This window comes from Gavialis gangeticus, unplaced genomic scaffold (assembly GCF_001723915.1).
Source record: "Gavialis gangeticus isolate Ggan-Ray unplaced genomic scaffold, GavGan_comp1, whole genome shotgun sequence".
NCBI lineage: Eukaryota > Metazoa > Chordata > Crocodylia > Gavialidae > Gavialis > Gavialis gangeticus.
In genome coordinates, this window is record NW_017729034.1 from 15,692,820 (window position 1) to 15,710,231 (window position 17,412).

Consider the following 17,412-nt stretch of genomic DNA (forward strand, 5'->3'; position numbering starts at 1 on the left):
CTGGGGGTGGGTGGGTGGGGGGGTGGGAACGAACATCTGGTACTCTGAGAACCTGAGAAAATTTGGGATTAGCATAGGAGCTGCTAGAATGGACAACGGGGAAATAGCTACATTTCTTATGTGACCATCACCAAAATTAGATCCCAGGCTCAGCTCCATGTTTAAAATGACTGGTCTTTTCCAGGCTGGTCCTTTTCAGAGCTGTAGTTTTAGGCTGCCTGCAGACTCAGACAGACATCACTCCACTGATTTATACTTCAGTTCCAACTGCAAGGGATGAGATGTAGGATGCATCTACATAGGCAAATGGACTTCTGAAATGCTGCTCCAGGCAGGGTACAGATTGCCTGGACGTTCTGTACCTAGGCATTTCCACAGCACATGAGGTCTCACTGACAGCGGAGAGATGACTGGATGGCAGAGAGGGAACAGGCAGAAATAGACCCAGATAGTTCATAGAACCCCAAATGGGACAGTGAAGAAGAATCTGGGGGCAGGAGAGGTCTACGGATGGTGTTATACCAAAGTAGATGAGGTTGTGGCTGCTGCGCCTGAAGACGTATCCCGTGGCCTGTGGGTTATTGATATCAGCCCCCTTGTCCAACATTGCCTTCACCAGGCTGAAGCTCTTATTCACCACTGCAATGTGGAGAGCGGTCTCACCTGCAACACACAAAAAGTCCTCTTTAGTGCTATCTGCATCACACTAAAAGACCCAGAAACCAATCCCACTGGCCATGTCTATACGTTCATTAATGTGCAATAGTTACTGCACATTTAATTTAGTACTTGCTTAATGAAGCACTAAGTAAATGCACAGTAACTACAGTTAATGCACAGTAACACCAGTGAATGCCTTTTTAGTGACTGTGCTCTACCATATTAGCACTGTCTGTGCTGTGACGTGCTACTCCGAGGTGTTATTAGGCCATTGCGCATTAAGTGTCTCATGTAGGCCACTGTGAATAACCGAGAAACTCAACTGGGAAAAGACAGGTTTTTCCAAGGGCCTCAAACACTGATTTCCCAAGGAATTGCAGAGTCATGTGAGTGTCTAATTTACTGAAGGCTCCTTTGAAAACCCCAGTCCATGCTCTATCTTATTTACATGGACGGCACAGTGACTTTAGGGAAGATGATTTAGATTCAGGCCAGTTTAACGGAATTGCACCCAATTTTTCCTGAACACAATCTTAGTTTCTTAGCCCAAAGGTGGGGAATTGGCTGCTGTTGAACATGAACAACATGCACCATAGTTCCTTCTCCCAATTCTCATTAACACGTTTTGGTGTCTTGTTAATGTTAGTTGTGGTCCTACTCATATTGTACATATCTGTAACACTTTCCATTATCTGAAGAGCTCAAAATACTTTGCAAAGTATTAAATCAACGCCTTGTTCCACCCATGTGCAGGAGCTTGAAATCATAAACCTTCTTTTACAGATAGAAAAACCAAGGCCCAGGGAAACAAAACAACTTGCTCACTAACAGACAAAGAACCAAGAATCCAAGTCGCTTACTTCCCAGTTCTCTATTCAAACCACTAGATCACACACCCTCTTTTGTGCAGCCTGTTTTTAGGGGAAGGAGGGGGCAACTCTTAAGCAATGCAGAATACCACCACTGCTCTTGGTGCAGAAATATTCCACCGAGCACTCACTGGGGTAGAACATGAAGTCCAAATTGAAATTTATTCCAGACAGTGGGATTAATAGTCAGGCATGTATGCCCTGTGCTTCACGTCTCTTTTCAAAGACCATGGGGCAGCACTGCATTCCCCTAACAGCATGTGACTAGGCAGTGGGGCTAGGCATGACTCAGAGGACAGCTTTCTTCCCTGATTCTCCCCACTTCCTGTATCAGATCTCACTAACCTGACTTTCTGCAGGACCAAGTTCAGTTCGAATGCAGATGGACCAGCATCAGCTGCCAAAGATTGAAATAGCTCTCTGCATAACACAGTTGGAACAAAGCACCTGAAGCACTTCAGGGTGAAGCTTGACAGGATTATGGAAAGGACAGTGTAATGGGACAGCAATGTTCTCGGATTGATATAAGGAGTCAAACATTTACAATCTCCATAGTAAAGGTGTCTGGAAATCCCATGGGCTTCTGCTGATGCCTGTAGGACACACTTTATTGACTTCTGCATGTGTACTTTCCCTCCTCACTTCCTTCTGAATCATTGGACATAGGAGCACAGCCAGAGGTGGGAGTTTAGGATAGGGTGGCCTGGTGCTCATAGGAATCTATCATATACCTAGCTGGAGGGCCTTGATCTTCTGCTTGGGGTCAGACCAGTTATCAGACTTGGGGTCAGAAAGGAATTTTTCTGTCAAGTCAGACTGGCAAAGGATTGTGGGGTTTTGTTCCTTGCTTCTGCATTGAGAGACACCTTCCTCTTCCTAAGACCATCCGGCCATATCTTAATCTGTTAACTTTAGTGGCAGGAAATCAGCAGTGCCCTTGCCTGTCCTGTGGCACTTTGTGGCTGCTTTGTGGCTGTAGTGTGTGAGGAACTAAAGTGCATGATTTTTAGGACACGTTTTGGATACATGGTTGCCTGCAAACTGCAGGGCACTAGGCTCAACAGCCCAAGAGGCCACTTCTAGTCCTATATTCCTGTGAAATAATACTACTTCCCACAACACTTAGACTTGGAGGTTTTCCCATGCAAAACTTGACTCTGTTTAGTTATGAGTCAGGGCATACTCACTGAGCCCTGAGTGGGAGCTGATAAGAGGATATCCTCCCAGGATGAAGTGAATTTTTACATGCACCTATTTCAAAGGCACATAGCATAAATTCTGGTTCCTGGAGCCCTACTGGGAATCAAAGTAACCTAAGGGTTACTGAAAGTGCTGTGATGGAGCAGTAAAAAATGACTCCTCCAACAGGTCATTTATAAAGAGCTCTTTAGAATATGGAAACAAATGTAACATGGGCACAGATACTGTATCACATTACACCCAGCCAGGGCTCTTGACCCTTGCCCGCTCACTTTGGCATTCTTACCTGCATAGAGTTCTGATGTCATGGCTTCATTGATGAGATCAGGAGCAGCATCCATCAGAATCTGTGCAGCCTCCACATTATCGTACAACGCAGCCACATGAAGGGCTGTCTCCCCTGTGGCACCTAGACAGAGAAGGTCATATATCTCTGTGGGGGTCATACATTCCTCTGCAAATCTCGCAGAGAAGCATTCTACCAAAAGGAACAAATCTCAGGGCATCCCACTTTTCTCCCAACCTAGCAATGTCACTTTCAGCTATGGTTTTGGAAACATTTTTAACCTCCTACCTCCAGTCCCAGGGCCTCATCTCCTTGCAGGTTACCTATCTATCACTAATTAGTGGAGGGTGGCCCCTACCTCTCTGATGAATATCAGAGGCACTACAAGCAAGCAGCTTCTGGATGGCTTGAACATCATTCTCCTTTGCTGCTCGAAGCAGGGGAGACTCCCAGATCCTGCAGCAAGAAAAAATGGTAGTTTACCACCTTATTACACATAGGAAAGGATTTCTGCCACGTCAAAAAAAGAGCCTTCAAAACAGAACACAGTGTTTTATTACCAAGGTAGCACGCAACTGGGAAATGTTAACAGACTGAGACAGACACGCACACCCAAGAGCAGTGCACTTTCAGTGGACCAGTCTCTTTGTATAAGTAAAGAGAGTGCAGCCCACTTTCAGAAAGACTGTAGTCCTGACAAAAGATATCACAAAGGAAATACGAGAAGCAAGAATTCTTGGGTGATATCTTTTATTGGACCAGTTGTATGGCTGGTGTTGACATAGGCACGCTTTTGGCTATCACAGTACCCTTCCTCAGGCTTTCCTCACCTCAGCACTCACAAAGGGAATATAATTCTGGCTCAGCTAATAACTTATGGTTCCAGGTAATTTCTACAACACTTACAATATTTGTCTGGAAATCATTGATATTTGGACTTTGTCAAGTAACAGGTGTCAAATTACTCCTGATCCCCATGCTGCCAAGCCCACAGCCCATCCAACAGGCTACTTTTGAACATGCAAGTGGAGTTCAATACATTCTCTGGATGACTACAAACTGCTCAATTTCCATTTCAAATTCACTTGCAAATCATACGGTTATAGTCTGGTATGTCGGATCAGTAACTCTTGTCAAAGCAGAGGGCCAACAACCATGCTTATCTCTCTCTGACAGATGGAAATGCACAGTTGACTGACACCGCGTAACACTCTGGGCTCAATTCTGATCTCACGCCAGTTTTGCCCAGGTGTAAATACATTGATTTCAGTGCAGTTACTTGTGATTAACATGGGTGTAAAATGACAGCCTAAGCAGGCCCTTGGAATCCAGGTGAGTGTAGAATGCAGGCTGGAATAGTAAAATAAGTAAAGGAAACCATTCACACACTCTAGGCAAGCAAAAAAGCAAGCATTTGTAACAAGAGATGCTAAAGAAGTTCTGTGACCCAGTGGGGATATCCCCACTATATTGCTGACAATGACTCTGGAGCAATACAAGAAGAAATGTTTCGGAGAATCACTCTCAGTTTTTACAGTGAGCCCCATGCTTCCTGACACAGAATTGTAGGAGTTCACTGTGCGAGTGTGAATGCTCCCATAGATCAAGCCTAATGAAAATAGTTTCAGGCTTTGGTATATGGGACTCCAGAGACTGGGGAGAGAGGTTTGACAGCAGAGGATGTGGCTGTGTGTGGTAGCATACAGGTTTCCCTCGCTTTATGCTGTACATGTGTTCCTGGAAAAAGGTGCATAACTCGAATTCGCATAAAGGGTACCCACTTTACAATATAACAAATAGGGATACATTCAAAGACCTCGACTTGACTGATCCCCAGACCCATTTCTACCACTTTTACAAGACAATTTTGGTCCACAGCAAGGGCAGACAGTACATACAAGCACAGGGCGCTATCATAATGGGGATGGCAACTACAGAAAAATATGTCTCAGACAATGAGCGAGGAGCACAGTCTATATTTTGGTGTGCATCACTCCCACAATGCACTACACAAAGCAGCTGTCTGCGGGGTTCCACCACACCAATCACATAACAGTGAATTTACCTCGCATATAACACATTTTTGGTATAAAAAGGGTCATATCATGTAAGAGTGAATTTGCACATACAGAGCGCACATAAAGCAAGGGAAACGTGTATTGTGATTGAGTTGCAGGTGAGTGGCTAGGATTACGACTCTCTAGAAAATGACAGTATCTGAAAACAATCTGCCCAGCCAGATTAGGGAGACTGTGATAGCCCATTACCTTATAAAACAGCACCTTTTTACTCTGCATGTGTGCTCTCTGGAGGTTTGTTCTCTTACTTGAGGGGATGAGTAACTCCCACTGACATCAATGGCAGAACAATGATGTTTTGAATTTACTTAGCACTATAGTTGTGGGGTGCAAAGTCATTGAGTCAAGCCTCAGAACACCTTCTGGAAGGTGGTGTCTTGATTCCTTCAGTTGATAGATCTGGCAGCTGAAGCACAGAGTAATTTCATGAGTTGTGCAAGTCAGTGACAGAGCCAGAAGCAGAACCCAAGTTATCTGCACTCCTGAAGTTTTGCTCTAACCACTGGACCACACACCCAGAATGCAAAGAGGAAGCCATTGGAGAGCCAAACCCTGCATTTGCCCAGAGCTCTCATTAGCTGCCAAGGAAGCTCCATCTTAATGTAGAGTGTAATGATCACACTGGAATGTTTGAAAATAAAGGCACCATTGTTAATGCAAATAAAAAAACTAAAGGGAAAAAGGGGTTGGCAGTGCGCCTGCTGTAATTAACTAAAATGTGAGGAGACAGACACGGCAGTGCAGGGACTCTGCTTGGACTCATCCCGCCAGCTTCGCCTGCCAAAGCCAAAAAGCAGCTTCCTCATCATCGGCTTATTAACTTTAAGTAAGACAAGGTGGTAGCCCAAGGAAATGTACTAATGACAAGCGGAGTCACGTTTCACGCATGAGCCACCTCCAGCAGCCCCAGGTGCAACAAGCCATGCTCAGAAGGCCAGGAACAGTAGGGCAGGGCTGAGGTCATTGGCAGGACCACAGGCGGGAGCAAGCCAGAAAACAAGAGAAGAAGCTGTAATTCCGAATACAGGTCAGTACCGTGGCAAGGCAGTTTGGCACCCAGGGCAAAGCCCACAGCGGCAGCCCGCCCTCGCCGTGCACACAGATCTGGGGGGGCTCTTTCCCCCACCATGTTTGCCAAGGAGTGCACACAGCAGCAGGAGCTGCCCTGTCCCTGTGCCCCCCCAAATAAGCCTCAAGTGGCTGCATCCCACGCCCTGCCCCAGCTGGGCAGTGCCTGTTGGCACTCCTTCGCTTCAGCACCGGGGCAGATGCCCCGCTCTCCCCCCACACCCGCTATGGCACTGATACAGGGGCTTCAGCACAGCTGCCTGAGGTGAGGGAATGGAGTAGGAAAGGGAGGGTCTACCCCTCAATGCTGACTTGATACAGCACAACTACGGGGAAGAACCCGAGGCTGGAAGAGCAGGGGGATACAGGTCAACACTAGGTGCCCTGGAAGAGCAGGGGGATACAGGTCAACACTAGGTGCCCTGAGAAAAGCCTGCTCAGTGCCTGCTATACACCACTCTAGCCAATGCAGCCATCTTTTCAGTCTTCTGAGCTGCACAATCTCTGCCCTCTTATAAAATAAGGCCATATAGCAGTAACACCTACTACATTGTTTTGCAGGATCCAGGAATGGGTCTCTGGTAGTTGCCTGGCATCTGCTGCTCTTTGCAAGGGGAAATGAAGCCTTCACACATGCACACACAGGGGCTCCAATAACACAGTGGGGGTCCCACTCCCCCTGTGACTGTCCTGCTCCACAGGTCTATAGGGAACATTCAAAGAAAGGTTGGGAGGCATCATAGCTCCCAGTCCCCATCCACACACTAAAGGAAATGGATCCTGGGAGCTAAGCCACCTGATCCTAGAAAACAGGTCTAGCTCAGAGCTCCAGACCAAAATGGGGAAACCCTTCCTCCATGGTCCCTACCCATACTCAACCTGAAAAAAATCCCCTTTGTCTAAAGAAAAATCATTAGCCCTACTCTCTGTCTTAATTTATCTCTCGCACAGATATTTGCACCTTCTGATATTTGCAGATATCATGGACCATGTGTAGACGAAACAAGGGGCATGTGTGCACAATACTTTAGAGGGTTAAATGCCTTCGCACCGCTTTAATGGCATTGGTGTTTGCATGTGTTGGTGGCATATTGTGCATTAATTCCAGCTGCTGTCGCAAATTCGGCAATGTAATGCACCTTAAATGATTTGGGGCACAGCAAACTAAAACTCCACTGAGACACCCTCCCCCCACCCAGCTCTTTCTGGCCTCCATAAACTCAGCCTGTCCACCTCTGGGGCTGATGAGGGATGGTCACAGTGTATCTGTAGAAAAGGGACAAGCTCAGGACAAATTTCTTTGGTCAAACATCAGTCAAAAGAATGCCTTCATTGACCAAAATTAAGCAATCTATACCACAGAAGAGGGGACAAAACCAGTCCTTTTTTTGGGAAGCTACTTATTGAGAGATGCAGGGATATTTGGGGGGCAGGATATCTTTTACTGGACCAACTGCATAGTTGGAAGAGTTTTAAACAAGCTTTGGAGCAGGCAGTGTTCTTCTCCAGGTCTGAAAATGAAGCAGACACAGTCTGAGCTGAGTACTGAAGAGAACAATTGCTTGTGAAAAATTCTGTAAGTAAAAAACCAAACAGCAACAACAAACACCCCTCCTCCATAATCTGCTAGACAACAATAAAACTAGACAGAAACTATGCTCCAGAATACATCACTCCACCACTATGTATTGAGAATCAGAGATCAGTTAGGGGATTTATTGCGAGGACAAGGAATTCCTTCCTTTGCTCCTGGTTTCAGGCTAACTAAAGCAGGAGCATGAGGGTGAGAGCAATGTATGTAATGAAATAAAGAAGGCCTAATCAAAAAGGGATTAGACCAATTTATTGGGCACAGGTCCATCAGGGCTATTAAATACCACAGTCGGGGATGTAACCATCTGCTTCGGACTAGGAAGGTTTGACAGGGGATGTATCACTCAACACATGCCATTCCTGGAGATAAGAGACTGGGCCGGACTGGACCTTTCTCTCACCCAGCATGGCAATTCTTAGGTTCTTAAAAAAAAACAAAACCCAGCCCAAAACCCCATCCATCCACAAACCCAAAATATCTTAACACTAAAAACAGAGCATCTACGTTTTTACAGAAATTTTAAAATAAAATCTCAGGCATGACATTCAGCAACAGTATAAAATAAAATCCCAATGAGATAAACAGCATTATATTCAACTAATAAGCCAGACAACTTGAAATCTAGATGAGATATGGTCAATGTAATGTCCCGGCATAGGGTGCAGCAAATAAAGAAGCTGTTCTCCCAAATAATAGCAGTCCCAAATTTTCCCTGAGTTTAAAGCTAGCTGGGAGAGAATTCAGAATTGTTATGTACAGTAGATAACAGTGGTGTTATTTTGGTGGTCTTAGTGTAAAATGGACAAATATCCCTCATCTTAGCTCTTAAGGGGACATGTGCTCATGTCATTAAAACAATGACATTTTCCTACCATGAAAATCCATCAGTCTCACCCAAAAAGGCCAAGAACTAAGCCCATAAACTGGAATGCTGGTGCTGGATGGGGCAGGCTGGATGTCTGCACCACACTGCCATTGCCTGGGCTGAACCTGTTCTTGGGCTAGCAACTGGATACACTGTATCATCCCCACAACCAGAAGGGAGCAGGGTCAGGGAAGGAAGAAAGAACAGAAGGCAGCAGAAGTGAATCCCATACTGGTATCTGCTCAGGAGAGTTTCCAGCCAAGAAAAGATCCACCAGCCATTGCATTCACTATTCTCCTTTCCCAGCTCCAGACATGCAACAGATGCATGAGAAAAGCACCAGACTGGCTCAAAGTTGGACAGCCCCATTAAACAGCTTGAGACTCCTGGCTAGGATTCAAGGACGAGAGATGTCCCAGGTGTCACTGAGGTTGTTTCTGTGGTTCTGATGGAGGGAAATGGGAGAAAGAGGCAATTGCAAAGAGAGGATGCTGACACAAGCCAGCTGGCCTTCCGTGTTGGATGCATTTGAGCTCTCTCAGAGATGCCACCACCAAAACCAAAAATATTTGCGCAGATTGAAAAATCTCTACAAAACCAAATATATCAAAGTATGGAAATTCAGGTCATGAGCAGGGGTCTCTTGTCTGTGAGGTGGCTCAGATGGCCTGCAGCTGTCTGAAGGCATAAGGATGGTTTTAAGAAACCAAGCACTACCTGCCCTGCCCCTTCTCCCCAAATTTGCCAGTGCCTCTTACCTGTGACCTGAAGCCCTAGCCCTGGATTTAGAGATGAGAGAGGCTTCCTTATCCAGCAGGCAGGAAGGAATGAAATGAGAACTTTCTAAAAGAACACAGGCTTTTCCAGCTTCAGCTCCCTGAAGGGTAAGTGGAGGAACCTGAAACTGCTGCAATCCATGCAAGCCTGTAAAGTTTAGAGGGAGGTAGGGTGGCCATCACAGAGGACATTCTGGTTTCCTGCTATTCTGTCCTCCAGTGATACAAAACCCAATGCCTTTATAAAATAGAGGACATAAAGGGGTCGGGTTTCGTATCACTAGAGGACAGAGGACAACCAAACTGTCCTCTATGGTGTCGACCCTAGAGGGAGGTGACACTGCTTGAAAGAATGACTTTTAGGGAGAAAAATGCAAGAGAAAAGCCAATGCCTGAGAGGAGAAGGTGAAGAGTCCAGCAAGCAAGTGACAAAAATGATACACAGTTTATGAAGACAGGCTGAAAGAAGTAGGACTATGTAGTCTGGACAAGAGAAAACTGAGTGGGAGAATCTGAGAACAGTCTTCAAGACTTGGAAGGTAAGCATAAAGAAGCTGGAGACAGACTTTTCTCTGTGGCCATGGGGGACAGAATAAGGGGCAATGGCCTCAAACTATAGCACAAGTAATTTAAACTGGAAATCAGGAAAAACTTTCTGCCTTTGAGAGTGGTCAAGCATTGGAACAGGCTCCCTGAAGAAGTTGTGGAATCTCCATCCCTGGAAGTTTTCAAGAGCAGGCTTGACATACACCTGATGGGGACGGTTTAGTCAAGGATGATCTTGCCTTGATCCCAGGGCTGGACTAGCTGGCCTCATGAGGTCCCTTTCAGTCCTACATTCCTATGTTATTATTTTCTCTTCCTAAAGACACCCAGGAAAGGTGACACCAATTTGTAAGTCCAAGAATGATCTCTTGGACCCATCCTTGTTTACTGCCAGCTCTCAGGCCTGGTGCAAGTATATTCCAAATGACTGGGCTTCTACCACTTTCCCTGGTGGCAATAGACCTGCCATTGTGAGGCGAGGTTCCCAATGTTCACTTTGTGTTCAACTGTGTCTTTTTCTCTACCTAAACTTCCTCAGGCTATCATAACCAATTCCTTTTTCTTCTTGGCTTCAACACACTTGCATACAATTGTTATCCACCCTCTTAACCATTACATGTACTATAGTAATAAAGGCAAAGATAGTTACATACTCAAATACGCCTTAGCAGAGTATCTAGAACAATCAAACCAGCGCTCTTTCCTGCCCAGGGCAGGGGGTCGGACTCGATGATCTACTGAGGTCCCTTCCGACCTTAAAAATCTATGAAACTTCTTCCAGACAAGCACTGCGAAGTCCCAGCACTTGGGTCTTTGAGAGACTAAGAGAAAAGACCTAAAGGAGCTAAGGTCCACTGCATGAAACAGCTCTTTCCACATGAAGTGCAGGGCACCTGTCTGACTTGCCTCCACCAACATCATCAATAGCAGGGTATGCAGTATAGAGAGGTTGTGAGAGCAAACAGCCAAATATGTATTACACCACATAATGTGCTACTGGTAGAAACATTGATGACGAATGTTACATGAGGGCCTATAAAAGTTGGAGCTTCATGGAAAGCTGCTGCTTAGTACATGGGACTCAGTGGTGATTCAGGGTCCAAACCCTCTTGACAGATTCCAGAGGGGGATCACTCATGATACCAGAGGCTATTGTTGCTCTCCATACTCATGAGGGGTCAGACTGCTTCCTGAGCATGCTGTTAGATATACAGGTTTCCTTTGCTTTATTCTGTACATGCATTCCTGGAAAACAGCACATAACTTGAATTTACGTAAAGGGAACCAACCCACTTTACAATGTAACAAACAGGGATATATTCCAAGACCTCAATTGTACTGCTGCCCAGACCCATTTCTACCACTTTTACAAGACAATTTTGGTACTCACCAACAGCAGACAGCACACACAAGCACAGGGCACTATCATAATGGGGATGATAACTACAAAAACACGTGTCGCAGACAATGAGTGAGGAGCACAGATCCACACAGGAGATTATATTTTGGTGCATGTCATTCCCACAATGCACCGCACAAAGCAGCTGATTGTGGGCTTCCACCACTCTGATCGCGTAAGAGTGAATTTACCTTGCATATAACAATTTTTTGGAATGAAAAGGATCATTGCATAAGAGTGAATTCGCACATACAGAACCCACATAAAGTGAGGGAAACCTGTACAGATATAAACTCCCAAACCAGCTCTGCTGACCACTGCTTCTGCTAAGGTGGTTCAAACATCTCACAGTCAGGACATGCTTGACACACCTCCCACTGGCATGTTTCAAGAAGATGTTTCCCAGCTGAGACATAACCCAACACAACTCCTAAGGACTTGGTTCAGGTGGGATTTTTCCTTTTATTTCCTGCCTGTTGTCCCAGCTCATTTGAGGTTGCCTGCATGGCTGGGAAGGGCTCTGGAAAACTGCTTCAGTCATCTAGTTACACCTGGGAACCAGATGGAAACCGACACAGCCCATCCAAAGAGGCTCCACTGACCTTCTACCTGTTCACTGCCATGCCAGGAGAAGGACTTCTGAAAAAGGGAAGACATGTCTGAAAACAACTCTTGCTATCATTTATTTCAAGGCCTCTTAGAAGAGGAATACACCCACCAATACAGAAGGAAAATAGGGCAATACTGACTTTACAGCCTACAACACCACCATGCATGGTGCCGTGCAGAAGTTGCTGTCATGGCTTTCACCAGTCTGGAAGACAGATGCAGGCACTGATTGTGGGCACTTCAAGAACCACAGTCACAGGCAAAGCTGGGAGAAACAGTGTTTAGGTTGTAGGGATGCAGCTAAAGCTCACCAGCCTGATTGTTTTACCATACATATTCTGCAGAGGGGAACTCTCAGCAGCTGCAAGGCAGGAGAAGAATCGCCACAAGACCATTAAACAACTCAGATGAAGAACCTTGTTCCACTTGGATATTCCTAATCTTTGGTAAAATGGAGTTTGGCTCCAAAGTCAGACCCAACTGCATCTGGTGTTGTCTCTCTCAAGACCCTTTACTGCCCTGTGGTTCTTTGATCTCCCTTTGCCATTCCCCACTCCCCCCACTCTCCTCCAAGCACGTTCAAACCAGACCTGGCCATATTTGAGGTGCTTTTATTTCACTACATGCTCTGCCAGTAGTTTTGTATTGATGTCCACTGGCAAACAGGAAGGCATGCAGAGTGAGCAACACAAACAGCTCGGGCCAGTGATTGCCAACAGAAAAGTGAAACAATTAAATGTCCCTAGGACAGCCAAAGGGAGAGAACTATGGCAGGTCACTCCGTGGTGGCAGTGTATTCTGAACCTGAATTTAGGGAAACCCTATTTGGTACATTGAACAACACAAAACTATTTGCCGTTGGATGTGAGAACTAGAGCCCCCATGTAGACCCCAGGATCCACCTGTATCCAGCATCATTTGCAGGTAAGTTTGGTCTCTTCTCTACCATTAGGAACACCCTTATGGGTGATTACACGTGCTTGAATGGTAGGAAGGGAGATCAATAATTTTCAGAGGTGAAAATGAGCTGTCAGGTGGTGAGGAGGAATCCCTCAGACTGGAATAGCTTCCCCAGGGCAGACCAGTTGTCCCATGGCTTGAGATGTTTCAGTCTGGTGGAATAATCTTGCATCAGTCTCAAACGTGGACATAAAGCAATAACTCTATCTGCATTTTGAATGAGCCTGTCAGCATCATGGTACCTTGCTCTCAATTAGCCCCACAAGAAAGTATCAGAATATGTCCAATGATTCTTTGCAACAAAAGAACTGCTCTGTTATTTTTTAGTAGTCAAAAACATGTGAAAACTAAGAGATGGCATTTTTCAAGGGGAGCCTTGAGTCTAAAATGACTGAGAATCACTGATCTAACTCTTGCAACAACCTTTTCCTATGTGAACATTTCACCCAGGCTCTGTTGAGCATCCTAAGATAATTCCAATTGTCTGGTATATTTGATGATAAATAATATATTAACATTATGATTGAGGAAGGAAAATTTATTGCATCTGACAATATTTTCAATGATAATATTTTATTTTATACTGTGCAGCATCCAGAGTGCATTGGCAAAGGGCTGCTTTAAAAACTGTATTGGTTACAACAGTCATAAATGCAAATGGATAGTTTTATAGTCAGTGTTGCAATTACTCCAGCCAGGGGAAGGGCATTTTATAACTGTAGTTATTACTAGAAAACAGATACCTGATCCCTGCCAGAACAGCTCTCTGAATTGTTTGGCAAGCCATTCCAGGTTTGTTCACACGAAACTACCGTATATTTCAAGGACTGTAAAAAATTCAGACCATCTATGACATTCACAGTGAGAAAGACCTCAGGCTACCTGAATCTCAAAGCCCTTTTGAGCTAGCAGGGAATCAATCTGCTGGTAGAAGTACAGAGTATATGGCAGACAGCTGAGTGGTTCAGATGTTATCCAGCAAAGGGCAGTATTGCACACATGCTAGTTGGCTCTTTATCACAATGCTTTAATCTAGTTTCTTAAAAAGATCAGTAATATTTTAGTATAATCTGTAAGAAAACAAGACCTGCCTGCAGCCTGCAGATGGACTGGAAGGCATGCAAATTATCCTGCATCTCATCCCAAGTAATATATAGGCAAAGGAAGATTGCCCAAGATTCCTCTACGTAGTTGCTGCCAGGGAGACAGGAAATTCAGCCAGCATGAGCTGCACACATACCCCATGGACAGGAAGGGGGGATCTGTTCACCCCACACTTTGCAACAAGAGATCCAACATTATAGTCTAGTGATTCTCAACCGATGTGCAGTTAGATCCTTTAAATGGTGCTGTAGAGTGCTGCTTAATACTAGTAAGGTGTTCAGATATCTTACACATGATTCACAAGATTAACCCAGGGATTTTGCATTCCACTCAATTAGGGAAATATTCTGACTGACCTGTTGTAATCTTTCTGAGGTCTTTGCAACAGAAGAATTGGTCTATTATCTTTCCTTAGTGAAAAAACGAGTGGAAGCTAAGAGCTGGCACTTTCCAAATGGTGCTTTGAGTCTAACAAGGAGTACTTAGAATCTAAAAAGGTTGTGAACCACTGCTTTAGCCCCTTTGCTTGTTGCTGCAGTGCCTATAACCTCATTTATAATCCAGAAAGCTGCAAAAATTAGTGAATGAAAACACTACCAGGACTATGAACCCTTACCCACATGTGTTCTACCCTCCACATAAAGGTCCCTGGGTCTGTGCTTCTTGATGGAGTATATTTAAGTGGCAGATCTGAGTTAATTTGAATTGACCTAGGAAAAATAGTCATATTTTTTTAATTCATAAAAACTGCCAAACTGCTCCATGTTGAGACACCCAGCAGGACTCAGCACAAAGCGAGAGGTCCTCAGATCACTGCACCTCCTCCTTTCAGCTACATCTTCTTTCTTCCCTGACCTGAAACCCAGTTCAACAGCTTGGAACCAGTGCAACCCAGAAAGGTGTTTTTTTGAGAAAAATATGGAGCAATCATTTTTTTTTAAAGACATCCAATCTAACGCAATGAAACAAAATGGCCACAGGGCAGCAGCAGAGATCTGAAGGAAATAAGAAAAGGCTGAAGAACTTCATGGCTGACACAAGTCAGGTTCTTCTGATTTGGGAGACACCCTGGGTTCATGAATAGAAACAGAATGATTCAGCCTCCCAGTCTGTGTATGGCCCTTCCAGGGATAGGATCTGAAAGAGGGGCAAGCAGGAAAAATACAAGCTGGGCTTCCAGTACTCAGGTTGTAGGCTGGTCATTAAAAACATACCTTCTATGTAATTAAAAGAGAGGACAACATTTTATAAAGTGAACTCAAGCTCATGAAAGCCTCTGCATCTTTGGTTTAGTTAGCCTATCTCTACCCTGCTTTCTTTCTGAGTTCAGACTAACATGGTTAACTATCTCAGTCTTCTCTCAGTTACACTGATATAGATCGAGAATAAGTTCATTAACTTAAGCTAGGGACAGAAGTTACATGTAAACCAGTTTAAGTGATCAGAAACCAGCTTAAACCTGTAACAGAACAGAAGTTCAGAGCACATAAACCACTTTTAAAATGGCTGAAACTGGTTTAAGATAAACCTGGTTGAATGTAGTATCAGACTTAACTGATTTAGGTCAAACCAGTTTATAGAACTTCTGTCCCAGACCCCTTCCTGCTTTAAGTTAACTCACAGTCCCCCAGCATCCCAGGATGCTTTGTAGCTCTAGCTTGGGCTAGGCTGGGCTGAGCTGTCTGCTCCAGGAGAGCAGGCTTGGCCCCAACCCTCTCCTTCCTAGCCAGAGCACTATCACTGCTCTGGATAGCTGAGAAGGGGATGGGGGTGGGGGTGGAGATGGTAAACCCTGCTCCAAAGCACCCCCCTCAGCAGAAGCGGGGTAGGGGGGAACAGGGACATGGCCAGACAAGGGTAACCTGAGGGGTAAGGGGGGGTTAATCCCCCCTGTCTCCCGGCTCCCACCACCAGCCTGGGTCTGTCTGGGTTTTCTCTCTCCCTGCCCCCATTTGATGCTCGAGCAGCGAGAGTGGGGGCATGGCCACACCCCACGGCCGGGCCTGAGGTGAAGGTGGGGAAGGAGGGCGAAATCACAGAAAAGCAGGGCTGGCAGGCACCTCTAGATGTTCTCTAGTGTCTAGTCCAGCCCCTGCTCAAGCCCTGTCCAGACCCTCCCATACCAGCACAATGTAAAGAGCGGAAGGTTTGCTTGCAGTGCACACAACTGAGAACACCTGCCACAGGTGATCTGTACTGCTGGGGAAAAAAGTCACCAAGGGCTTCCTATGGCTGGCTTCTCCCTCTCCACCCCCCACCCCACAGCAAGGCCCAGCACTATGCCCCTCCAGCCCTGAGCCCTGAAGCCATGCTGCACACAGCCCCACCCCTGCCTCCCACCCCATGGCAGGGGAGGAGAACGATGGGGAGAAACTGCCCACTGCAGCAGCTCTGTAACAGCCTGGCCCAGACTGAGTGCAGGGATCCAGGAGTAATCTGGGTGCAGGTCTCCCATGGCCCCAACCCAAGCTGCAGCTGACTGGTAAGGGCCTTGTCCCCACGGTCTAGCCCGGCCTGACCCCTCCACACCCACACTCATCAGCACCTGCAGGTTGGTCCAGCTCAGCCCCACAGCCCAAGGCCAGCCCCAAGCAAGATGGTTGGATGGCAGAGCCAGGCTGTAGGAGCAGGGCCCTTCCCAGGTGGCTGTGGCTTGGGCTGTGGCCACAGGAGCTGTGCACCTGGATTGCTCCCACATGCCCAAGCCAGGTCAGGCTGTCAGGGAGTCACTGCAGCGAGCAAGGCTCTCCCCCTCCTCCCCCTCCCCAGCAGTACAGAGCCCCCTGGCAGGTGTTCTTAGTTGTGGGTACTGCAAGCAAACCTCCTTCCTCCTCCAGAAAGACCCTGGCTGGGGTCCGTGCAGGCCAGGGTGGCAGTTTAAACCCCTTCCCAATCATACTCAGCAGCCTGCCAGGACCTGACCACATTTCCCCCTCCCCCCCAGCTCAGCTTCCCTCCAGCCTTCTGGCCACTGCCAAAGAGAAGGGAGGGCTTGCTCTTTTCTACCTTTTCTTCCTTCCTCCCTCTTCTTCTATTATATTATTATTTTTATAGAATATAAGGTGTACTTTTAATAAAAATATAGTTTGTAGATGCTTTTATGGGTATAAAATTGGTCTATTTGTTGTATGTGCCATGGCATTTTACCCTTTTATGTTTTGTATTATATGCTTTTTAACTTTTTAACAAATGTACTTTAAGTTTAAAAGTTGTACCATGTAACAATGTTAGCAAGGGTAGGAATTGAACAGTGGCTTCTCTGTATTGAGCAGGTCCCTGAATGAATTATGATTGACTGCGTAACACAGTAGCTAGCCAAGATAACAAGTTAACAAGCAGCAATTAACACCCATGAAACCACAGACTAACAAGAGGAAAGGATCAATACAGAGCCAGGA

At 45.8% G+C, this 17,412-nt stretch overlaps 1 protein-coding gene across 1 annotated transcript in view; it reads right to left on the bottom strand.

The window, feature by feature from the left end:
• TRPV6 (transient receptor potential cation channel subfamily V member 6) overlaps positions 1 to 17,412 on the bottom strand; it is a 79,303-nt gene that overhangs the window by 24,243 nt on the left and 37,648 nt on the right. The window contains exons 2-4 of the mRNA XM_019527692.1: positions 3,374 to 3,471; positions 3,016 to 3,138; positions 523 to 663 (exon numbers count right to left, since the gene is read on the bottom strand). Coding sequence (XP_019383237.1) covers positions 523 to 663; positions 3,016 to 3,138; positions 3,374 to 3,471 — 362 coding nt within the window. The remainder of the gene's footprint in view (positions 1 to 522; positions 664 to 3,015; positions 3,139 to 3,373; positions 3,472 to 17,412) is intronic.